At 39.2% G+C, this 20,395-nt stretch overlaps 2 protein-coding genes across 13 annotated transcripts in view; one reads left to right on the top strand and one right to left on the bottom strand.

Annotated features, from left to right (window-relative positions):
* Positions 1 to 13,032, bottom strand: part of ATG2B (autophagy related 2B) — a 44,735-nt gene extending 31,703 nt beyond the window's left edge. For all 3 annotated transcript variants that reach the window (XM_085061436.1, XM_085061438.1, XM_085061437.1), the window contains exons 1-8: positions 12,481 to 13,032; positions 8,843 to 9,005; positions 6,840 to 6,992; positions 5,768 to 5,870; positions 4,692 to 4,854; positions 4,033 to 4,212; positions 1,629 to 1,729; positions 478 to 656 (exon numbers count right to left, since the gene is read on the bottom strand). In XM_085061436.1, the coding sequence (XP_084917562.1) occupies positions 478 to 656; positions 1,629 to 1,729; positions 4,033 to 4,212; positions 4,692 to 4,854; positions 5,768 to 5,870; positions 6,840 to 6,992; positions 8,843 to 9,005; positions 12,481 to 12,642 (1,204 nt within the window). In that variant the 5' untranslated portion in view covers positions 12,643 to 13,032. The remainder of the gene's footprint in view (positions 1 to 477; positions 657 to 1,628; positions 1,730 to 4,032; positions 4,213 to 4,691; positions 4,855 to 5,767; positions 5,871 to 6,839; positions 6,993 to 8,842; positions 9,006 to 12,480) is intronic.
* On the top strand, positions 12,474 to 15,618 carry GSKIP (GSK3B interacting protein). Of its 10 annotated transcripts, none has more exons than XM_085061442.1 (4): positions 13,189 to 13,322; positions 13,882 to 13,989; positions 14,269 to 14,527; positions 15,137 to 15,618. In XM_085061442.1, the coding sequence occupies exons 3-4, from the start codon at positions 14,270 to 14,272 to the stop codon at positions 15,296 to 15,298; spliced, it is 420 nt and encodes a 139-aa protein (XP_084917568.1). In that variant the 5' UTR covers positions 13,189 to 13,322; positions 13,882 to 13,989; position 14,269; the 3' UTR covers positions 15,299 to 15,618. The 10 variants fall into 10 exon arrangements, with proteins under 10 accessions (XP_084917574.1, XP_084917568.1, XP_084917571.1 ...); XM_085061440.1 differs by lacking the exon at positions 13,189 to 13,322 and adding an exon at positions 13,358 to 13,489; XM_085061443.1 differs by lacking the exon at positions 13,189 to 13,322 and adding an exon at positions 13,382 to 13,400.
* The last annotated feature ends 4,777 nt before the right edge of the window (positions 15,619 to 20,395 follow it).

Below are 20,395 nucleotides of genomic sequence, written 5' to 3'. Positions count from 1 at the left end.
AAAAGACCTCATGAATAATAAGAGAGTTAAATATCTCATTTTCATATTCAAGTTGAGTTTCTGCAAATTCATACATTCTCCTTTTGACAAGTCAAAGTTCATACTTTCACATTAAAATTAATTAGCAAAAAAGTATTCACATAAAAATATCAGATAAACACAACTATTATTTTAGATGTAATTTCCTCAACCACGCATTTGAAAAGATGTCACACTGTATGTGTTTTTAGTGTGTTGCACATTAACATAAACTGAACAGTTTTAATGAACTACTGAAGCTAGTCTAGCCTGATACCTAAATTAGTCAATTTTTTACTGAACTTTACAATTATATATATATATAATATATAATGGCATATAATTACTTTATGTCAAAGTTTTTTAATACATAAGTTAGTAAGATTACCAGATGAACAATCAATTTAAACAATCTTAACAACAGGTTTTTTGCCATGTTGCATCATCTTTTATACTTGCCACGACTGGAAGGCGTTCTGGCACTCTCTGTCTCATAGAAGCTTTGTTCAGATGATGCTCCTGCAGATAAAGACTCTTTCCTTAAATAACGTTTCAACTCCATCTGAATCCGATACTCATCCTCCTGTTGCATTGGCCGGTTCTTCCTATCTTTATTTGACAATTCTATCCTGCTTAGACTCTCTGGATTCAAAAAAAGGACAGAAATCCTACTGTAATTTCCTTAACAGTATCCCTAAGAAAATTCAAAAACTAATCTGAAAATTATTCATTGTTGTATATGTATGTATCTGTATTTACATATGTCTGTTATATATCAGATGTGTATGCGCCTTTTGTTGGTTTGAAGGTTTTACTTGTTCAGAACAGATTACTCTCTCCCTAGCATTTGTTAACTTCAAGTCTGATGAAAATATTTCAAGGTTATATATGAGGTGTGTTGGCATATAATATGCATACATTTCTCTTCTGAGTCAGCTTTAGGGACTAAGGCCACAATCTCTTAAAGGTTTTACTATTAAAGAATTATTAAAATTTCATGTTTGAAGATGACACACAAGGGAAACTGTATGCATTGCTTCTCCAGTTGTCCAAAACAATGAACACATCAGTATTAGAAGCACCTATTACCTACCCTAACAAGTGTTGTTACACAAGATAGATGAGGGGAACAAACCAAAACACTCTCATACTTCTACTGCAGTAGTCGAAACACTAATCTTAATTCTTTATAAATACAGACAAAAACTCAATTACTGTCTGTTCTATACTTTCTGTGCCTGTCACTGAAACAGAGAACGGAGAAGCTAAGTTCCTCTTGTGAAACAGAAGCTACAATAACCAGAATTGGTTTTGTCTCCTGATTTTCTCCACCTAGAATTTCCTTATCTCTTGTACTATTATACAGTCATGTCTCAAGTCTTATTTGTTGGGGTTTTTTTTCATTACTAGATGTACGATTTGCAAGTGAAGACAATAATACATCGACCCTAGTCCTAATTCACAGCAGCTACAAAACATTTAACTAATATCAGATAAAAACTCATAATAATGTACCACCACAATTTTTTTTAAACTGAGGAAACTTTTATCTTGCTAAGTCTATTTTTTTGTTTCTTGTAATACATATTTAACTTTTACAGAATATTCACTTGCCTGGTCCAGCAATAGCTGCTACCATGTCCAATAGAAGATGAACCTGCCTTGGTGACAGCAACAGATGTACAGAGTCTATTTGTCCATCTATATCCAACTAAAAAGTAAAAGAAATAACATTGTCAAGACCGCTGAAGAAATTTTTCTTTACACAAGTTTAATCAGTTATTTGGATAATATATTTTTATGCTGGAAAGAATAGAGTCATTCCAACAGTATCTTCATCTTCTACACAACAACTAGAAATTTAGTTTTGTGTTTCTTCCAACTTAAAACTTGGCAGAATGAAAACAGACATGTCACTAACCATTAGCTTACAATAAATACACAATCTCATAACAGAAAAAAGATCAAGAATCCCATTTATCTGCTAATTGTTGTTTTTTTTTAATACGTCCCAAAGTAATCACCAACACACAGTTATTCAAGTCACTACCTTCTGAAATAGACCTTAAAACCATAAAGGTCTTCTGTTTAGTATACATAGAAATAAATTCACATAATTTCTCCTTGAAGAGTGGCATGTTTATAGAAGTCAAATTGATTTGAGATGGTATACAACAAAGAGTCACTTAGCTGTTGAGATCGAACAGCTTATCGAACTCAGATTATCTTAGCGACTTATATAGATTTATTTTTCAATTGAGAATCCTATACTCCCAGGCATCAGTCCATTCACGATTATTACTCATTGGTGGCAAGGTGTTGGCAGCAAGGCATTGCTGCAGGGCCTAGAGAACAGGGTCTGCTGCTGCTATCAGCTGCTTTGCTCCTAAAGACCTTAAGGGAAATATTTACCTAAGTGGGGAAAAAAAAAGGATCACTGAGTTTTGTATACCGCTTCCTACTATTTTTCCATCTTTTGGAATGAGTTGTAAGAAAATGAAGTTACTGAAATGTGTATACCTGACATGAAGTTATACAGTGTACTTCGTAGTTTACGTGCTTTAAAGGTCTATTGTAACATAATTCAGTTTCCAGAAAAAAAAGAAGAAGAAAGGTAGACTAAGCAATATAACAATAGACTGTATCTATGTTCCATTGAATCAGCATGAACCCGTCCTGATACATCAAAACCCAGGCCCTTCTTCAATTTTGTCACATAGTACTACATCCATTCACTAGTTCAGACATTGCTGTTATTTTACCTAACAACAGCATTTTACCTGTACTCAAGCTCAACTTGTAGAGATCACTGCTCTGCATTCTACTATATTGAACATCTCTTATAGAACAAAAATTACTCCCAACTCTGCCCTTGACATTTTTCTTCCAGCTGTTTTAAAACACATCTAATGAAATGAAAACAAAAAATTTTCAGCAACATTTGGGTATCAGTAAATGTAAGGCTGTTAATTGCATTCACTGTTTATACTTTTGAAATTGCCAGTGTTTTTCTATTTCACACCAAGGAACATGTTATTTTACTTTTCAAGGACTCGTCTTAACTGAATAAACAAGAACAGTTAAAGATTGACTAGAAATTGCTAGACATAAAAAAAATCCATTCTCTGCTGCAGTAGAAACTTTCTAAAATATGGTACACTATACAAGACAGGTCAACAGCCAATTTAAAAACTGGAGACAAGGGGAATTTACTACACAACATTACTTACATATTCACTTTTTTAGAAAAAATAGGGGTTTATTTTCAACTGCTTTGCTTCCTGTATTTTTATGTAAAGTCAAATAAAACATTCATTTTACTAGTAGCATTTAAATATGGCATTTTTATTTAATTTACAATAGATTTCAATATAAAATTTTAAAAGTAGAAATGTTTGTGTGAGTTTTATAACGCTGCAATGCTGCAGTCTAATTATTCATTTACAGTTTACTTGAAATTGTTGTAGTAAATTATACTCTTTTAAAACCAAAATGATTTTAATCAACCAATAGTTAACATTCCACACATATGTAGGCAAATCAGTCATAGTGCTACAAGAAAAAACAATAAATGAATAGCATCAGGAGTTTTACGTAAACAAAATAACTTTCTTGGAAGTAACTCCAATACATAAATTCACAGAACAGAATCAGTGAATCATTAATGTCGGAGAAGATTTCCAAGATCATCATGACCAACCTTTAACAGAATACTAGCATGCCCACTAAACCACATCAAAGTGTCACACCTACTTCTTTTTTTGAACAATTAAATTCAGTCTCTCTCTAACATACAGGAATTCTCATTTGCCAGATTTCAGTGTGCCACTGACTCATCCGGCTACCATTAAGATGTCTTTTTAGACAAATTAATTTGTTTAGAACGTAAAGAATCTACATAAGAACTAAGGCGATTCTGCTCCCTTGAGAATATTACACCTTCTGTGTAAGTACTAGAAATAAAAATTCTACTGAACTATTCATTTAGTTAAAGACCAGGAAAGCATAACTTACCTTAGCTCCAGGAAGTACTTCATTTTGCTTTAATGTTAGGCTCAACTCCATTCTACCAATCAGCTTACAGATCTGTACAGGGTCAGAAGGAGTAATTTCTGGCAAGTTTCTTGTTAATTGTGGATGTGGCTCATAAGTGATTTTTGGATTCCAGCTAGGTGAAAGCTTTGGTTCAGTTGCCTTTAAAAGTTACAGATAAAGGAGTAAGAATGTGTCCCACTTCTTAAGAAAAAACCCCAAAACACAAGCATTTCAAATAAGTCTAACACACAATCATTTTACAAGCTATAAATTTGATAATGGCATTAAAAACATGTATTGATAACTGTGAAAAAACAAGGGACATAGAACCTGAAGCATTAGGCCTTTGAAAACAGAAGAGCAAGTTTCCACAGAACAGTGAGTTGCAGGGCTCTTAAATTTCTGATTCTTAAAGTTGCAACCAGATTCCAGTACAATACATCCTAAATTTTATTTAGTCCTAGAGTCTCCATTTCCTTCCTCCTTCTCACAATCAACAGGAACTGATCATAAAACATACCAAACACAGACTAAAGTAAAAGTTCAACTCCTGTATCCTTCTGAATTAATCTAATATGTTAGTGTAACAGTATATTCTTTCATCAGTTTACATCCTTATAAAATGTATTTATTTTTACCAGCTGTGTAGCTGAACACACTGGGGAGGACTTTGCCGATGCAGGAAATTCATCCCAGAAGAAAGAGACACCTGAGAGCTGCAGTAATTTATGAGCAAAAGCCGTGGGCTGATGTACATTAATTCCAGAGCACTCATCTGCAGTTTCATCACAGTACATAGTTCTGGGAGGCAAAAGAAAGGAAATAAAGACAGTGGGTGCGTGCAAATTGCTACTTCTATTGGGCTTTTTAGCCTTTAGGTTTGTACATGGTCTCTCTCTTCATACTATTTACAGTGCTGTTCACTGTCATGAAAGGAAAACCCACCACTCACTGGGAATGGGTGGAAATCTTAACTTTTCTACAGCACACCACAGGAAAACCGAGACACACTTCCAATGTGAACATACCCCAGAGAACACAGTAAACTGAAGCTTATAAATGTTTAAAACCAAATGTATTTCATTAGCAATTCTCAGTAAGCATTTGTTTTATTTGATACCGATCTCAATACTTTGCAAGAAAGTACAATTACACTCTCCCAGAGGTTGAAAATAATCTACACTAAGAACATGTACAGTATTCAGGTTCAAAGCAATTACAGAATTCACATGGGCTCTTTCGAAAACTCACATAGGACCTAAAATTTTTCAGGGTTTTGGGGTTTTTTTCAGGACTGTACCTTTTCTTCTAAAAAGATTTAAAGCGTCTTACTCAAAAGGGCCAGTTCCCTTTTCTAAATTGCAGAGATGGATTGATTGGCCAACAATATACACTGGGTGTTGAACATCTGAGAAATGTTACTCATTAACTGTAGAAGTCTATAAAAACACATATTGGGAAAAAAACAGAACTCTTCTAATTTGATGGTTAAATAACTTTAGCATAAACATACTAAGTGGAATCTGAGTGAGCAAAATGCTCACTGGCATTGTGAAAGAGGTGCTCAAGAGCTAGTGTCTAACTGTGTACTACGAATATGTGTGCATGAGTAAAAGTGTTTTACAGGAAATGGAAAAAAGTGCCTTAGGAAAAATATCCACAGAGTAAAAAAAAACAAAAAAAAACCAAAAAAAAAAACCGCCCCAACTTTTACCTTTCAACTCTGATTTCAAGTGCAGTTCCACTTTTAGAGTTTTCTGGCACATGTTCTATTCGCAACACAGTATCTAAAAAGGTAACTTTCACTCTTCTTAGAACTTAAAAGAGAAAACAAAAAAATACAATGTAGGCAGTTAAGTTACTGAACAATTACTTTTGTAACCATATTACATGCTCTTTCATTTTGTTTAAGTTCTCAGTATTTATTTCAGTGGAAATAATCAATTGAGTTTAATAAGGTGACAAGACTTCAAGAGACAATATAAACCCCTATTAAATTACCAGTATGCACATCCATAGCATACAACTGGTCTTTAAGGCTCAGATATTTGAGCAACAGCTCAAACCAAGTTTTTCTACAGCTCAATGTGGATGATCCTCCAAGAAAGTAACACCTTCACTGTGCACTATGTCTGAACTACCAAACATTGCTGCAGCAACACACTGCCTGGACTGAGTAATTCAGTCTCTAGATGGGACTTTAAACATTTCTCTTAGCTCAGACACATCAGCATTAGGTTCTCCACCACATAATATGGTCATAAGCCCTTAGTTTCTTCCATTTAGAAAAACCACCTCTAACAAAAACAGTTTCTGAAGTACTTCTATCAACATGCCATGATTATGGAGATGCATACATCATAATAGGTCAGCCTGGCATAAAATCATCTGAAAAAACTTTCTCCATTTCTCCTTCAACAGCATCACCATTAGCTATTGATGAATTACACTGCCATCTCCAAAACTAAGACGTGCCATCAATTCCTCAGGCACAGATTTAGCTCGATTTATTCTGGTGAAAACAAACACCAACTTGCCCTGAAACAGAGTTCAATCTGTCCACTGAAGGAAGTACACAAATATTTTAGTGAGTAAATGGGACTTTTTTCTCCCACTTCAAGAGGAAGATCAATCATCCTGCCTTCCTCTTCAAATTTTACAAGCAATGTTAACAAATGAAAATTTGTTAGATACGTTACGGCAGTTGAGATGCCATTTTGTAAAACAGGCACAACAAAACAATTTAATCTAAGATGTTAATTCAGATCTCAATAATTGATTCATACCTGTTTCTATAGTTTCCGCAAACTTCTCAAGTCCTTCAAAAGGCTGGGACCCTTCTCCTTGTTCATCTGTCAATTTTTGGCTAAGACACTCTTTTGCAAGTTGCATACTACTGGTCATAAAACTTGACCAATACATAGGCTCAGAACCAGATGCTGTGGAGTAAAATAAGTCTTAATAAATTTAACTATGAACATTAGGAAACTATAAAGACAAAATAGAGCAATACATTTGTCACACCCAGAAAAGAGTTTCAACAGGTTAGTAAGAAGTCATACTTAAATTTAGTTACAATCTCTAACTATAGACTTTCCTACTTTAAAATTAATTTAATCTATTTAGACTGCATTGGTAAGATTCTGGTATTTGAAAACTCAGTATAAACAAGATGAAATCAGGTAATCAACAGTGTAATCAATTTTCAGCAGTGGTTTAAGTAATTTAAGCAATTAAATAATTTCTGGAGTTCTTTTACTGTATCAGTATGCTTTTACAGGCATAATTGGCAAAATGAAATAAGTCCTATTTTTAAGAATTATTTCAAGGTTTCTTACTCCTCTTGAAACATATCCTACATGGAGAAACACTTAGCAAGGTTTAAGATGTTATATTGGCATATTAAAACATGTTTTAAATGCCTAACACAGACCTGACATAGTGACTAAAACATAATAAAATCCAAGAGCACAGCAGGTATTAAGCTGAACAAGTTTTTCATCAGCCACATTAACTTAATTGACAGTGCAGTCCGATCAGCTAATGCTATTGTGAGCAACTACTATAAAACTATGGATTAGAAAAGTTAATCAAACTCATCTATCACACTCCAGCATAGGCAGACAAAAATAAAACTAGCGTAAGTACCAACGTGTTAAACAGGCAAAACATTTCAATTAAGCACTCAGGTCTGGAAACATCTGTGTGGCTATAGATGTGTGATAAAACCAGCACCGTGGGGCTTTTTCTACATTATTTGTTCTGTTATAAAGCACTGTGCATCCAAAACAACTAATTGGATGTAAGTGAAGAAATAAAAGTTTCCTCCTAATACTATCATTCCTTCAAAGCAACAATATTACATCAGAAAGTAAGATAGCGCAACACTTAATTCCAGTCAAACAACTAAGGATGAAATCTAGAGTATGTGTAAGCAAATAGGCGATTTAAGGTAACTTGCAAAAGATAAGAAATAGGTTTTATGCATTCTTTTTCCTTCTTTATGATATGTTTAAAAAAATGTTTTCTTCAGTCTTCTCTACACTACATGAAGGAAACCAAACTAAAATCCTTCAGATAGCCAAACAATTTTCACAATTAAAAATGCACTAGGTATTCCACAAAATTTATAGGAGTTTGATAACCAGTAAAAATTTATCACCAGGACAATCTAAACTAGATCAGTAACACATATCTGGATACAGCTAGAAGAATTCAGACAACCTTCTCAGCATTGCAATCAAAGGTAGTAAGTATTTAGAGTACTTAAAAGTCATTATTTCAGACTGTGATAGCAATTAAATTGCATTTGTTGTTCCCCAAATATACAAGAAGATGCATCTTTTAGCCTAAAGTAGCCAAAGAAAGCCAGAACCTCCCGTAATCCCCCAATCCCAATCTTACACTATGGTGCTGACCTGCTGCCACCCAACAGCCAGCTACCAACACTGTCTCACAGCACTGCACAAACAACACCCAAAACCACAAGCTGACAAAAACTCCCTCCTACATTTCCATTTCTATAGGTCTGAAACAGCTTGGAAGACATACAACAGTAGGAACATCATAAGCATTTTAAGTTATGTAACAGAGCAACAACTAATTGAGCTGACAACCAACTGAAAAACACCTGACAGTTTCTTTTACTAATTCTCAATCATTAGTGTATGTTGAGATTAAATTAAATGATATTTTAAATAAGGCTAAGAATGGAATAAAATGAGGGTAGACTTTTGGCTCTGAAAAGCTCTAAAGAATCTCCTTTTCTAAAATCAAAAAACAAGCCTACCAAGCCTTGGTCTTGGCCGGAAGACCATCTCTAATCCTTTTACTTCTAATGCACAGTTATCCTGCAGCAATGACCCCCATGGAACAGATAAAGAAATTGACTGGATAAATCCATCTGTGACTTCCAGAGGTGCATCAGCAGACTCCAGGATCTCATTAAGACACTAGAAGAAAATAAAATAAAATTAAAAATCATATTTTTTTTTCAATCACATCAATAATTTTGCATCTAACAAATAAAACACTTTGAGGCTACTAGAAACTTATTTGTATTGAGACCAAAAAAGGGACATTTTCAAATATTTCAGTTCCATTGCAGTTTCACATTGCCTAGCTTTCAGAATAACACAGATTGCTCGGTAGTAGCTGTATAATCTGTATTTTTGCACTATACAAAAAAAAGTCTGCTGACTAACTCTTACAAATACTACAGTACAAGCAAAAGTTAATCTGTTCCATTTTTGGCAGTACTTGAAGAAAACTGAAAACAGTCTGACAGTAAAAGCACAAAAAGTACCTAGTTTCTGTGATAGGAGTATTTCATAGCATGTAATTTCAATATAATGCTCAATTCTGATTTCTCTGTGACACTGGAACAACAGACCCAAACAATCATCTCTTGCTGAGTAACATACTTGCCATTTCTAAATCATATCTTTACAGTGCATTATAAACAATGCTACAACCAAGTTGTCCAAAGTATCATACCAGCTCTAATGTAGTAACTCAGGATTTTTAAGTTTTCCACAATCCTCAAAAAATAGTCTCTTTTTGCTCCATATAGGTCTCATTACAATCTATGCAGATGAAATATATTCTTTGCATTTATGCTAAAAAAAAGTGAGTTCCTGCCTGTGCTTTGATTCTAAAAAGTAGTTAAAACTGAATTTTTTAGACAAGAAGTACCTAGGCTACTTTAATAAAACAAAACCCAATCTTACTCACATGCCAAATTCAGTGAATGCAATTCTCCAATATAAACAAGACCCAGCTAAAGACTGTGGTTGTAATAATAGGACATCATATTCAACTGGCAAGAAAAAGTGTGCTTTTACCTTCCTGTGTTGAACAAGGCCACTGATTTTTCCTGAGAAAATGCATAAATTCAACATCATAAGTTTTGGGAAAAAAGTACTTAAACATTGTTTTCCATTTTAATTGTTTTTAAAATGCTGTTCCCATTATATAGAATAATTTTAAAATAAAGAAAGAAAGTTTTTAGAAAATTACATTTATCATTCATATGTCTCCAGGTGCAACTTTCCCATCATATTAACTTGTTGCTCTCCTTATGGCTCTTAACACCTTTGCTTTTAGAATTTTGTTTGCCTTGCATGTTCAGCTTTTTTAGTTTCTGTTCCAAAGTCCACTCAAGCAGCGCAAAAAGACATAAAATTTAAAGAAACAGAACCTGAGCAGTCCTATCAGGAAATTATTTAGGAATCAAATAATCAACTAAATTTCAGTGCCTTTAAAATGATATAAAATAAAAAATATAAAGGCTCAAACATATTTGAACTTATATTTAAGAACTATACATGTGGCAGTGGCATAAGGTAAGGTAAAAATAATTATTAGAGATGAAAACTGTATTTTAAAATACCACAGGTTCATTTAAATTACAGGAACAAATTTACAAATTTATTTGCTATAGCAGGAAGTAATCTAGCTACCATATTTTGAATAAATCTGACTCAGATGTCTTTTCGCTACCCACATGCATGGTGATAAAAAATAAATGTATTTTAGAACACTACTTGTTATTTTAAAATAGAAATTTACTATCTAAAAGCAAAGAAATTGAAGTACTCTTGAGCTAAATTGCTTCATGAACAGGCCAGCTGTTCCTAGAAGGAAGTAATTAGAGCATTCCAAGGGAAATTTTAAAACTGAAGCACAGCCTTCATATCAGGACTTGTTTCCACATTATTGACCAACAGTTCACAAAAGTACTATTTAATGTATACTAAAATTCAACCACAAACATCACGCATTACATTCTGATTCTTCTAAACAGCCTAGGCCCCAAAAGACAAAGGCTTTACATTAATAGCCCTAGAAATTCCAACGTATCTCTACAGTCTATAAATTCATACAATGTTGTCTAAAGTATCTACAGTGCTGAGATGAACAGAAGTATCCACAAAAACGGATACCATGTAAAAACGCAATCACGCCAGTGATTCACTGCGAACAAGGTTACCATGACTAGGGGGAAAAAAGAGCTGTAGGACTTCCGCGACATCTGCTTTTGCAATCTGTCATACATGAGAGTCACGTGCAGAGAACCTCAAACATGTCATTGTTTACAAGTGGAACACAAAAATGCTGATCCACAAATGGGGAAGATCACCTAAGCATTACTGTATATCCATTTAATCACTGTGTATACGTTATGAACACTGCGTTTAGTACTGGCCCGTAACTGCTTCGTTACAAAGTATTTACATTTTAAATAATATGCCTTTGATTCGCAAAGAGCGCTCGATACCCACTAGAGGGCATAACAATTCAATTAAAGAGAGGCAGCCTCACTGCAAGCCTGCCATAGAAAACAAGCGGCAGACATAGCTAGAAAAGAAAAGATGGAAACAAACAAGCAAACAACAAAAAAAGTCCACACTCAAACACTGGTAACACTGAGCATTTCTGCAAACGTCTGTGCCCTACCACTTTCAAATGTATTTTCACGCAAACAGGTGGAAAAGCATTCCTTGAAAACATCATATATTCACAAGTATTTTAAAATGTAACCAGTGTGACCTAATACCAGTACATACCCTAGTAAAAACGTGTTTTGGAAAACATTAAAGCAAAGGACCTAGCTCATCATCTACGCTACCCTGGAAGTCAGTGACTGATTCACTGCAATGCTTAAAGGTCCTCATGACAGACACTTGAATGACAGGTAGAATTCAGTAACACTGGCAATTAAACCAAAAACCTTTCCAAAAGATTACAAACGCGGTAATCCAAAGGTCTGTCTCTACAGTAGGCTAAAAGTATACATATCTAGGTATAGACACATACATATAAAAAAACATACATGCCAGGACTAGAAAGAAAAATGCCTCAGCTTGTTCAAAGAGTGACTCCAGCTAACTCCAGCTAAAATCAGCTTTCTAAATGTCAACAAGTACTTTCACAACTACAAAACTAAGGGACAATCTTTACAGATCTACACAGACTATGCTCAGCATAACACTATCAGTAAGAACCAAGATGTCCCCGAGACGAAGACAAAGCATAGATACCACAGGGATTACTTTGTTTTCACCATCTATAGCAGTCAGTAAGTACAGCAGTTTCTACTAGTTAGGGCTATACTAGCTTATTCTCCCTAAAGTAGCAGCAGCTATTGCCTTCTTCCAGTTTTTGCTTCCTTTCTCATAATTAAAAATTATGCAATCGACGTGTGGATAGAAAAACATATCTGTCATTAATGCCCAGATTTTTTTTTCCTTAAGTGCTAGCATATCAGACAACAGTTCTCTGGATTAAATGCTAATTCTGGCTATAACTTTTTACATAAAGGAGGCTGGGTATTGAAAACAAAGTGGGTGGCAGCCGGGGGCAGAGAATCAGCTGGTCCCTCAGACGCAGCAGGAGCCGAGGGGGTGAAGCGCCAGTGTCTCTTACCCACTTATCCAGAGGGACCTGCGTCAAGGAGCCGGTTCCCTGGTAGAGATCCAGGCTGAGCTGTTCCAGGCTGAGCTTCTCCTGCAAGAAGTGGCCCAAGTACCTCTGCAGCAGGTACCTGCAGGCTCTCTTCTTGATGGACTCCGAGAAAGGCCACGGCATGGCGGCTGCACGCCGGGGGCCGCGAGGCCGGGCGGCGGGACGGGGCCGGACGGCGGGCGGAGAGCGGAGGCGCCGGGGAGCTGAGTGGGAGCCGCCAGACCAAGCCTCGCCCCTCGGCGCGGGCTACCGCGGGGTCTCCCCGCTGCCGGGCGGCACCGCCGCCGCCCCTCACGCCCCGGCGGGGCGGCACTGCCCGCCCTAGGGCGAACGGGCGCTGACAGGCAGCTCCATCCTCACTCGGACACCGCCGCCATCTTCTCGGCGGCCGCGGAGGAGCCGCCGCAGCCGCGCCGCACGGGGAAGGGGCCGGGGTGCGGCGGGCAGCCCCTCCCCGTCAGCTCTGCGCCGCCGGCGAGGGCGGCCGGGCCGATCGCGGCCGTTTGTCTCCTTCCTCCCGGCACCCCCCTGCCGACCACCGGCACCGTGACGTGAGGGAAGTGGCGTCGCCGAGCGGAGGAGGCGGGGGCGGAAGCGGCCGCGGGAGGGGGCGGACCGGCCGGAAAGCGTCGCGCAGCCGGTGGCGCCGGGGCCGCCTCTCCGGGGAGCGGCCCGGGAGGCGGCGGGGCGGGCGCTGTCCCCGAGCCGAGCCGAGCCGAGCCGAGCGGGGCGGGGCGGTGCGGCAGGCGCCTCCGGAGCTGTGCGGGGTCGGGCGGCGGGGCCTCGGCCGCCCGCCGGCGCTGGTGGGTGCGCTCCGGGAGCGCGGTCCGGGAGAGCGGGAGGCTGCGCAGCTCGGTATCCAGCTCCCCTGGTGCCCTCAGGTTCTTCCGAATTCGTTTGTAGGTCGGAGGTGGGATTTGGCAGGCAGCGGTGGATCTCGTGGAGTGAATGTCCCGCGTGTTGCGAATCGGTGATTGGCAGCCCCCATATCCTCCTGGCAGCAGTGCTCAGCTACCAGAGCTCTGGGGCAGTGTCCCAAGGGGCTTGGCTTTCCCTGCTGCCTCGGGCAGGTTCTCCGGGTGTCAGCGGAGGCCTCCTGGCAACGCTGGTGCCCGCGGGGCCACTGCCGAAGATAACTTCGCTGGGCCTGTCCCGTTTTGGTACCAGTTTCTCACAAAGACCAGCAGCCTGTGTCTCTGAAATGCATCGGCAGTTGTGCGTAAAGGATGAGCAGGAGCTTAATTCTGTAGTGACTATACTAACACCTGCCGTTAATGCCTTGAATTCTCTGATAACCCATTTAGTTTACAGACTTCTAAGTCTTCCTTAAATCCACCAATAGTAGGTTTTTGTTTTCTGCAGCTATTGATTTCAGTTTTTCCAGGCATGATTTGTCTTCCTCCTGCATTCTGGATCAGCAAAGGGTAGAATTAATGACTGCTGAATCGTAACAGTCTTATACAACAGAGCGTGAGTTAACTTGCCTAAGAGAAACTAGCTTCAGTGATACTGATACTGCTTCTAAATATTCATGTAATCTTCAGTGTTTGTTCTGAATATCTTGGGTTTGAGTTCTCTAGACTGTCATTTTATGAGTTATGGAAGTCACTGGGTCTCATAGGTTGGTTTTTGGGGTTTTTTTTGACAATGTTAAATATGTCTGCTCAAAATAGAGCTTGTGTTTTATGGTGTTAATATATACTGAGTGTAGTGGTATAATAAATCTAAAATAAATATTTCTGTATGCAGAATGGAGACTGACTGCAATCCTATGGAGCTGCCCAATAACACAGGGTTTGAAGAGGATTCTGATTATAGAGACTTCGAAGGAACAGACGTGAAAGATATGAGACTAGAAGCCGAAGCTGTTGTAAATGATGTTTTGTTTGCTGTCAGCAACATGTATGTGTCAAAAACCCTTCCCTGTGCAGAGGATGTGGCATATATCAATGTGGAAACCAGGGAAAGGAACAGATACTGTCTGGAGCTCACTGAAGCAGGACTCAGGGTAAACTAATTTATTTATAATTTCATAAACTTCTTTGTTTTGAACGATTAACATATTGAAAAAGTGCCTAGGAAAATACTTCGGTGACAACCATACATATTCCTGTTGTAATTTTATGAAAGCCTGATATACATGTTTTCTTCTGGAAAAGGGAACTTGAACTAGTTACTTTCAACAAAGCAAGAAGGGAAGTTCATGAAAAAACAGGAATTTATTTAAGACATAAAATGATGAAGACTGAATCAGCAATTTGTTACAGCCATGTCAGTCTTTGGGTTTCTCAGGCACCCAAAAATAATAGAGCATCTATGCAATTCCTTTTTTCACCATTTGTAATTTTTGTGCAGACATATAGTTGTGAGACTTTTTTTCAAAGATCATAATGAAGTATTTTACCAATATTCTGAGTTTTGTACAAAAGGTATTTGAAATTGTCTTAAATACTGTATAACCAATACGCTCTGTAGTAGAAAGCAGAGACTGATTTAAAGCCAGTATCTTTTGTTCTCTTGTTACTGTACTACCCTGACTGGCAAAGTTAAATGTTGTGCTATATGTGCCAAGGTTATTATCACCACAGAAAGTTAACCACCCAATTCTTTGTTGCAGGTAGTGGCTTATGATTTTGATCAGACTGATGACAGACTGCAAACTCCATACCATGAAACTGTCTACTCCTTGTTGGACTCTCTCAGCCCTGCATATCGAGAGGTGTTTGGAAATGCATTGCTACAAAGACTAGAAGCTTTGAAGAAAGAAAGTCAGTCATGATTCACCCAGATACGAGGAAGGTTTAGTGCCCGAAGGAATTCTTAGTATGAAGCACTGAGGTCTTCCTTAAAAACATCTTCACAGAATCACAGAATCACCAGGTTGGAAGAGACCTTCAAGATCATTGAGTCCAACCTATGTCCCAACACCTCAACTAAACTAAACCATGGCACTGAGTGCCACATCCAATCTCTTTTTAAACATGTCCAGGGATGGTGATTCCACCACCTCCCCGGGTAGACCATTCCAATATTTTATCACTCTTTCTGTAAAAAACTTTTTCCTAATATCCAACCTATATTTTCCTTGGCGCAACTTAAGACTGTGTCCTCTTGTTCTGCCAGTTGTTGTCTGGAAAAAGAGACCAACCCCCACCTCACTACAACCACCTTTCAAGAAGTTGTAGAGAGTGATAAGGTCACTCTGAGTCTCCTTTTCTCCAGGCTAAACAACCCCAGTTCCCTCAGACGTTCCTCATAGGGCTTGTGTTCCAAGCCCCTCACCAGTCTTGTTGCCCTCCTCTGGACGCGCTCAAGTGTCTCCACGTCGTTCCTGAGCTGAGGGGCCCAGAACTGGACACAGGACTCAAGGTGTGGCCTCACCAGTGCTGAGTATAGGGGAAGAATGACTTCCCTGGTCCTGCTGGCCACACTATTTCTGATACAGGCCAGGATGCCATTGGCCTTTTTGGCCACCTGGGCACACTGTTGGCTCATGTTCAGTCAGCTGTCGACCAGTACCCCCAAGTCTCTTTCTGCCTGGGCAGTGTCCAGCCACTCTGTCCCCAGCCTATAGCGTTGCAGGGGGTTGTTGCGGCCAAAATGCAGGACTTGGCACTTGGACTTATTGAACTTCATCTTATTGGACTCTGCCCATCCATCCAACCGTTCCAGGTCTCTCTGCAGAGCCCTCCTACCTTCCAACAGATTGACACATGCTCCCAGCTTAGTGTCATCTGCAAATTTACTAATGAAAGATTCAATACCCTCATCCATGTCATCAATAAAAATATTAAACAGAACTGGTCCTAACACAGACCCCTGAGAGACACCACTGGTGACTGGCTGCCAGCGGGATGCAGCACCATTCACCACCACTCTCTGGGCCTGGCCATCCAGCCAGTTCCTAACCCAGCAAAGAGTGCTCCTGTCCAAGCCGTGGGCTGCCAGCTTTTCCAGGAGTATGCTGTGGGAAACAGTGTCAAAGGCTTTGCTGAGGTCTAAATAGACAACATCTATAGGCTTTCCTGCATCCACCAGGCGGGTTACCTGGTCATAAAAGGAGACCAGGTTGGTCAAACATGACCTACCCCTTCTAAACCCATGCTGGCTGGGTCTGATCCCCTGTCCATCCTGTAGGTGCTGTGTAATAGCACTCAATATAAACTGTTCCATAACCTTCCCTGGTACTGAGGTCAGGCTAACCGGCCTGTAATTACCAGGATCCTCCTTCTTACCCTTTTTATGAATGGGCGTCACGTTGGCAAGCTTCCAGTCATCTGGAACCTCACCAGTGAGCCAGGACTGCTGGTACATGATGGAGAGTGGCTTTGCAAGCTCATCTGCCAGCTCCCTCATCACCCTGGGATGGATCCCTCTGGTCCCATAGATTTATGAATGTCCAAGCAGCTCAGCAGTTCCCTGACTGCCTCCTCTTGGATAACAGGGGGACCATCCTTCTTCTTGACACTATCTACCAATCCAGGAAGACAGTTGTCCTGAGCACTATGTGTCTTTCCAATAAAGACTGAGACAAAGAAGTCATTAAGCACTTCCGCCTTCTCATCTGCAGTTACTAAATTCCCTTCCGCATCCAATAGACAACAAAGGTTGGTCTTGCCCTTCCTTTTGTCTTTAATATATTTGTAAAAACATTTTTTATTGTCCTTTACAAAGATTGCCAAATTGAGTTCAAACTGAGCTTTGGCCTCCCTAGTTTTTTTCCTACATGCCCCAGCAGCCTCCTTAAATACTTCCTAAAAGACCTGACCCTCCTTCCAAAGATGATGTATCCTGTTTTTGTTCCTAAGTTCCTTCAAGACCTCATTGTCCATCCAGGATGGACATTTGCCTCGCCGACTCATCCTTCATCACACTTGAACAGTCTGCTCCTGTGCCCTCAGGATCTCTTTTTTGAAGTATGCCCACCCTTCCTGTACTCCTTTTTTTTTAAGGGCTGCTTCCCAAGGAACTCTCTGAATAAGTCTTCTAAATAGGTTAAAGTCTGCCCTCCTGAAGTCCAATATAAAAGTCTTATTAATGTTCACCCTCATTTCACCAATTATTGAAAACTCTATAATTCCGTGGTCACTATGCCCCAGTTGTCCTCCAACCACCACATCTCCCACCAGCCCGTCTATTTGTAAACAACAAATCTAGTGTAGCCCCACCCCTGATGGGCTCACTCACCAGCTGCAACAGAAAATTGTCCTCCAGCCACTCCAAGAACTTCTTGGACTGCCTCTTTTCTGCTGTATTAAGTTCCCAGCAGATGTCCGGTAGGTTAAAGTCACCTACGAGAACAAGGGCTGGTGACCCTGAAACATTCTCTAGCTGCTTATAGAATAAGTTGTCCACTTCTTCATCCTGGTTGGGTGGTCTATAACAGACTCCCAGTAGGATGTCAGCCTTGTTGGCCTTCCCCTTAATTTTAAGCTTCATTTCTTGCATTAAAGTCTAACACATGCTAGTACATTGTTATATAGTGTTTATATGTTATAACGGGTATATTATATGACATTTTGCTACCATGGATTTGCATTTATCACAATCTTATTACAAGCCACTTTGATAAATAGAAAAAAAAAAATCTTAATTTTACTTTTTGTTGTAAATGAGCACGTAAGTTGCTTCATACAAAGTTCAAAAACTTTGGTCTCTTTTCCAAGTCTTAGTATTCAAAGCTAAAAAAGTAGAGACTGAATGTTATAAATATAAGTAGTAATTCCTTTTATGTGTGTTTACTGATAATTTTCATTCCTTCTTTTTAAAATAGAAGCTAACTACTTCCTCTACCCATTTAATGAAAAAATGATTGGGAAAACTTCTGCAAAGAATTTCTGCTTGTTTTGCTATACATAAATCTGAAAGTTCTCAGCTTTGGAGCAAGAAAGATGGTTCTTCAACAGTTGAGCGTTGCTTATATAATGGCAGTATCTGAGTTGAAAGCAAGGCTCAGCATTAATTGATTTGTCCTTGTCTATGGCAGCCATCAAGTTCCAAATAATCCACGAGATGAACTGCTTATATATGAATGTATTGTCTGAACCGCAAATGATTAAGCACAGAATCAATGGGCTACACATTTCCTAAAGAAGATATTATATATGCTATATATATGTACGCTGTACTGCAACTGTGCAAGAGGCTTGGAAGGCCTGTTTACTATTTTGAATGTGTGTTTACATGATGTACAGGATATACTCAAGAGTATTTTTGCTTCAGCCTTTACTTTCTATAAATACAGTACTTTGGTACTCCCAGTTTTCACATTTTTTCCCTCAATTGTACAGCGTCCTCTCCTAATGAATACTAAACTCTGTAATGTTAATTGCATTGTATTGGTTTGAAACCAAAGGCTGTATGAAATTTGCTAAGACTAATACAAGCTGGAAGATATAACTTGTATTTTTTTCTTAAAAACTGGTACAACTCTCTTTATAAATCTATTGTTCTGTGATAACTTTTCAAGTATGTACTGAATGGTAGACTTTTTAAAGATTACAGTTGGGTAGAAGTGCTTGTACAGTTGAACTGATGTTCCGTGACATTCATCCTTTTTGTATTCTTCTATTATTCTGTATTTGTGTATCTTAATTTAAGCAATCCTGCCATTATTCTTCTATGCTTTTGTGACAAGTACATGCAGTAGCTTTTTTGGAGCCACATTTAGGGATATATAGTTTCTCGCAGATTCCAGTGACTTCAGTAGAGCTATGTTGACTTCTACCTGCGATGGGTTAGTCATGCTGATCAGAGAAGCCTGGTAGAGCTCTTGTAATGGCTTTGGGTTAGCAATGTTGAAAACTATGACAACTGTAATTAGTGCTTCTGTTTCCAAGAGCTTAATTTCATGGTTATTATCTTTTTGGGTTGAAACTTCTGAAACTAGTCCTCTGCCCTAGGGTATGCTTCCATGCTCCAAAAATTGTTCATAAGCTCTCTTTTGCACACAGGTCTGTGGCACGTGGTTAGTCCTCTGTGAGGAGAATGTACTTTAGGAAATTTATACTTGAATATTTTTCCTTGCAGCTGATTTACTTGTTCAATTTCAATGACTAAAGAATTAAATAAATATACCAGTGTGATGTATTTTTCTTGTGGGGGTTGGAGCTCCTGCAAGGTGGGGAGTGAACAACTGAAGTCATCATGCCCTTAGAAAAGTCTTAAATAGCTGTCAGGTATTTGGAAAATGCTGCAAATTTGTATCTGCTGAAGCTGTCATGAGAAAACAAGGTATGTGGTTGTAAAGGATTTGGAATGTTAGATATCCAAGTGGAAAATGCCGAAGTAATGTTTAATTGCTAAATTTTGGGGTTTGGTTTTGGTTTTTTTGTCTTTGAGGTATTTAAACTGCTTTGTCATTTTGTGTGCTTATGATAAGCATGCTTTCAAAACAAGTATTTTGTAGGTGTTAACAGAAGAAACATAGTGCTATTTCTTAACCTGTATTGCAGTGTTAACCCAAAAGTGGGACAGCAATGTCATTCCACCGGTTCTGGGTAACCGGGGCTAACCAAAATGCTCTCCCATCCCTGTCCTTGGGTACTGCTGCCCCGATGGAGGGAGGAAGGGTCTCTGCTGCGCTGACGAGGGAGAACTGCAGGAGATCTCCTTCAGCTGCCACTTGTTCCCGTTGTCCGGAGCCCTGAATAAGTGCTGCTGATGTAGCTGTTAATCTGTGACTCGCCTAAACAGCCTCAGAGGCTGCCTGCTCTCGGGAAGGACGGCTGATAACCCAATTACAGTCTATTTTTGTCTCGGCAGTACCGTATCGTTCGGAGCTGAGTCCCTCACGGAGAGAGCGCCGCCCTGCGCGTCCTGGGCCGGGCCGGCTGCCCACGGCGCCTGCGCGCAGCTTGCAATCGCGCGTGCCGGG

Source organism: Lichenostomus cassidix, chromosome 5 (genome assembly GCF_008360975.1).
Source record: "Lichenostomus cassidix isolate B80296 chromosome 5, HeHo_3.0, whole genome shotgun sequence".
Taxonomy (NCBI): domain Eukaryota; kingdom Metazoa; phylum Chordata; class Aves; order Passeriformes; family Meliphagidae; genus Lichenostomus; species Lichenostomus cassidix.
Note: the sequence above shows the minus strand (reverse complement) of the source record. Positions and strands in the feature narration are given on the sequence as shown.

What these genes read in the sequence shown, in the direction of transcription:
- GSKIP (XM_085061448.1), top strand. Translation starts at nt 14,270, where the DNA reads ATGGAGACTGACTGCAATCCTATGGAGCTGCCCAATAACACAGGGTTT. An exon ending in TCACTGAAGCAGGACTCAGG is followed by an intron (nt 14,528 to 15,136) that starts GTAAACTAATTT and finishes TCTTTGTTGCAG; the next exon opens with GTAGTGGCTTATGATTTTGA.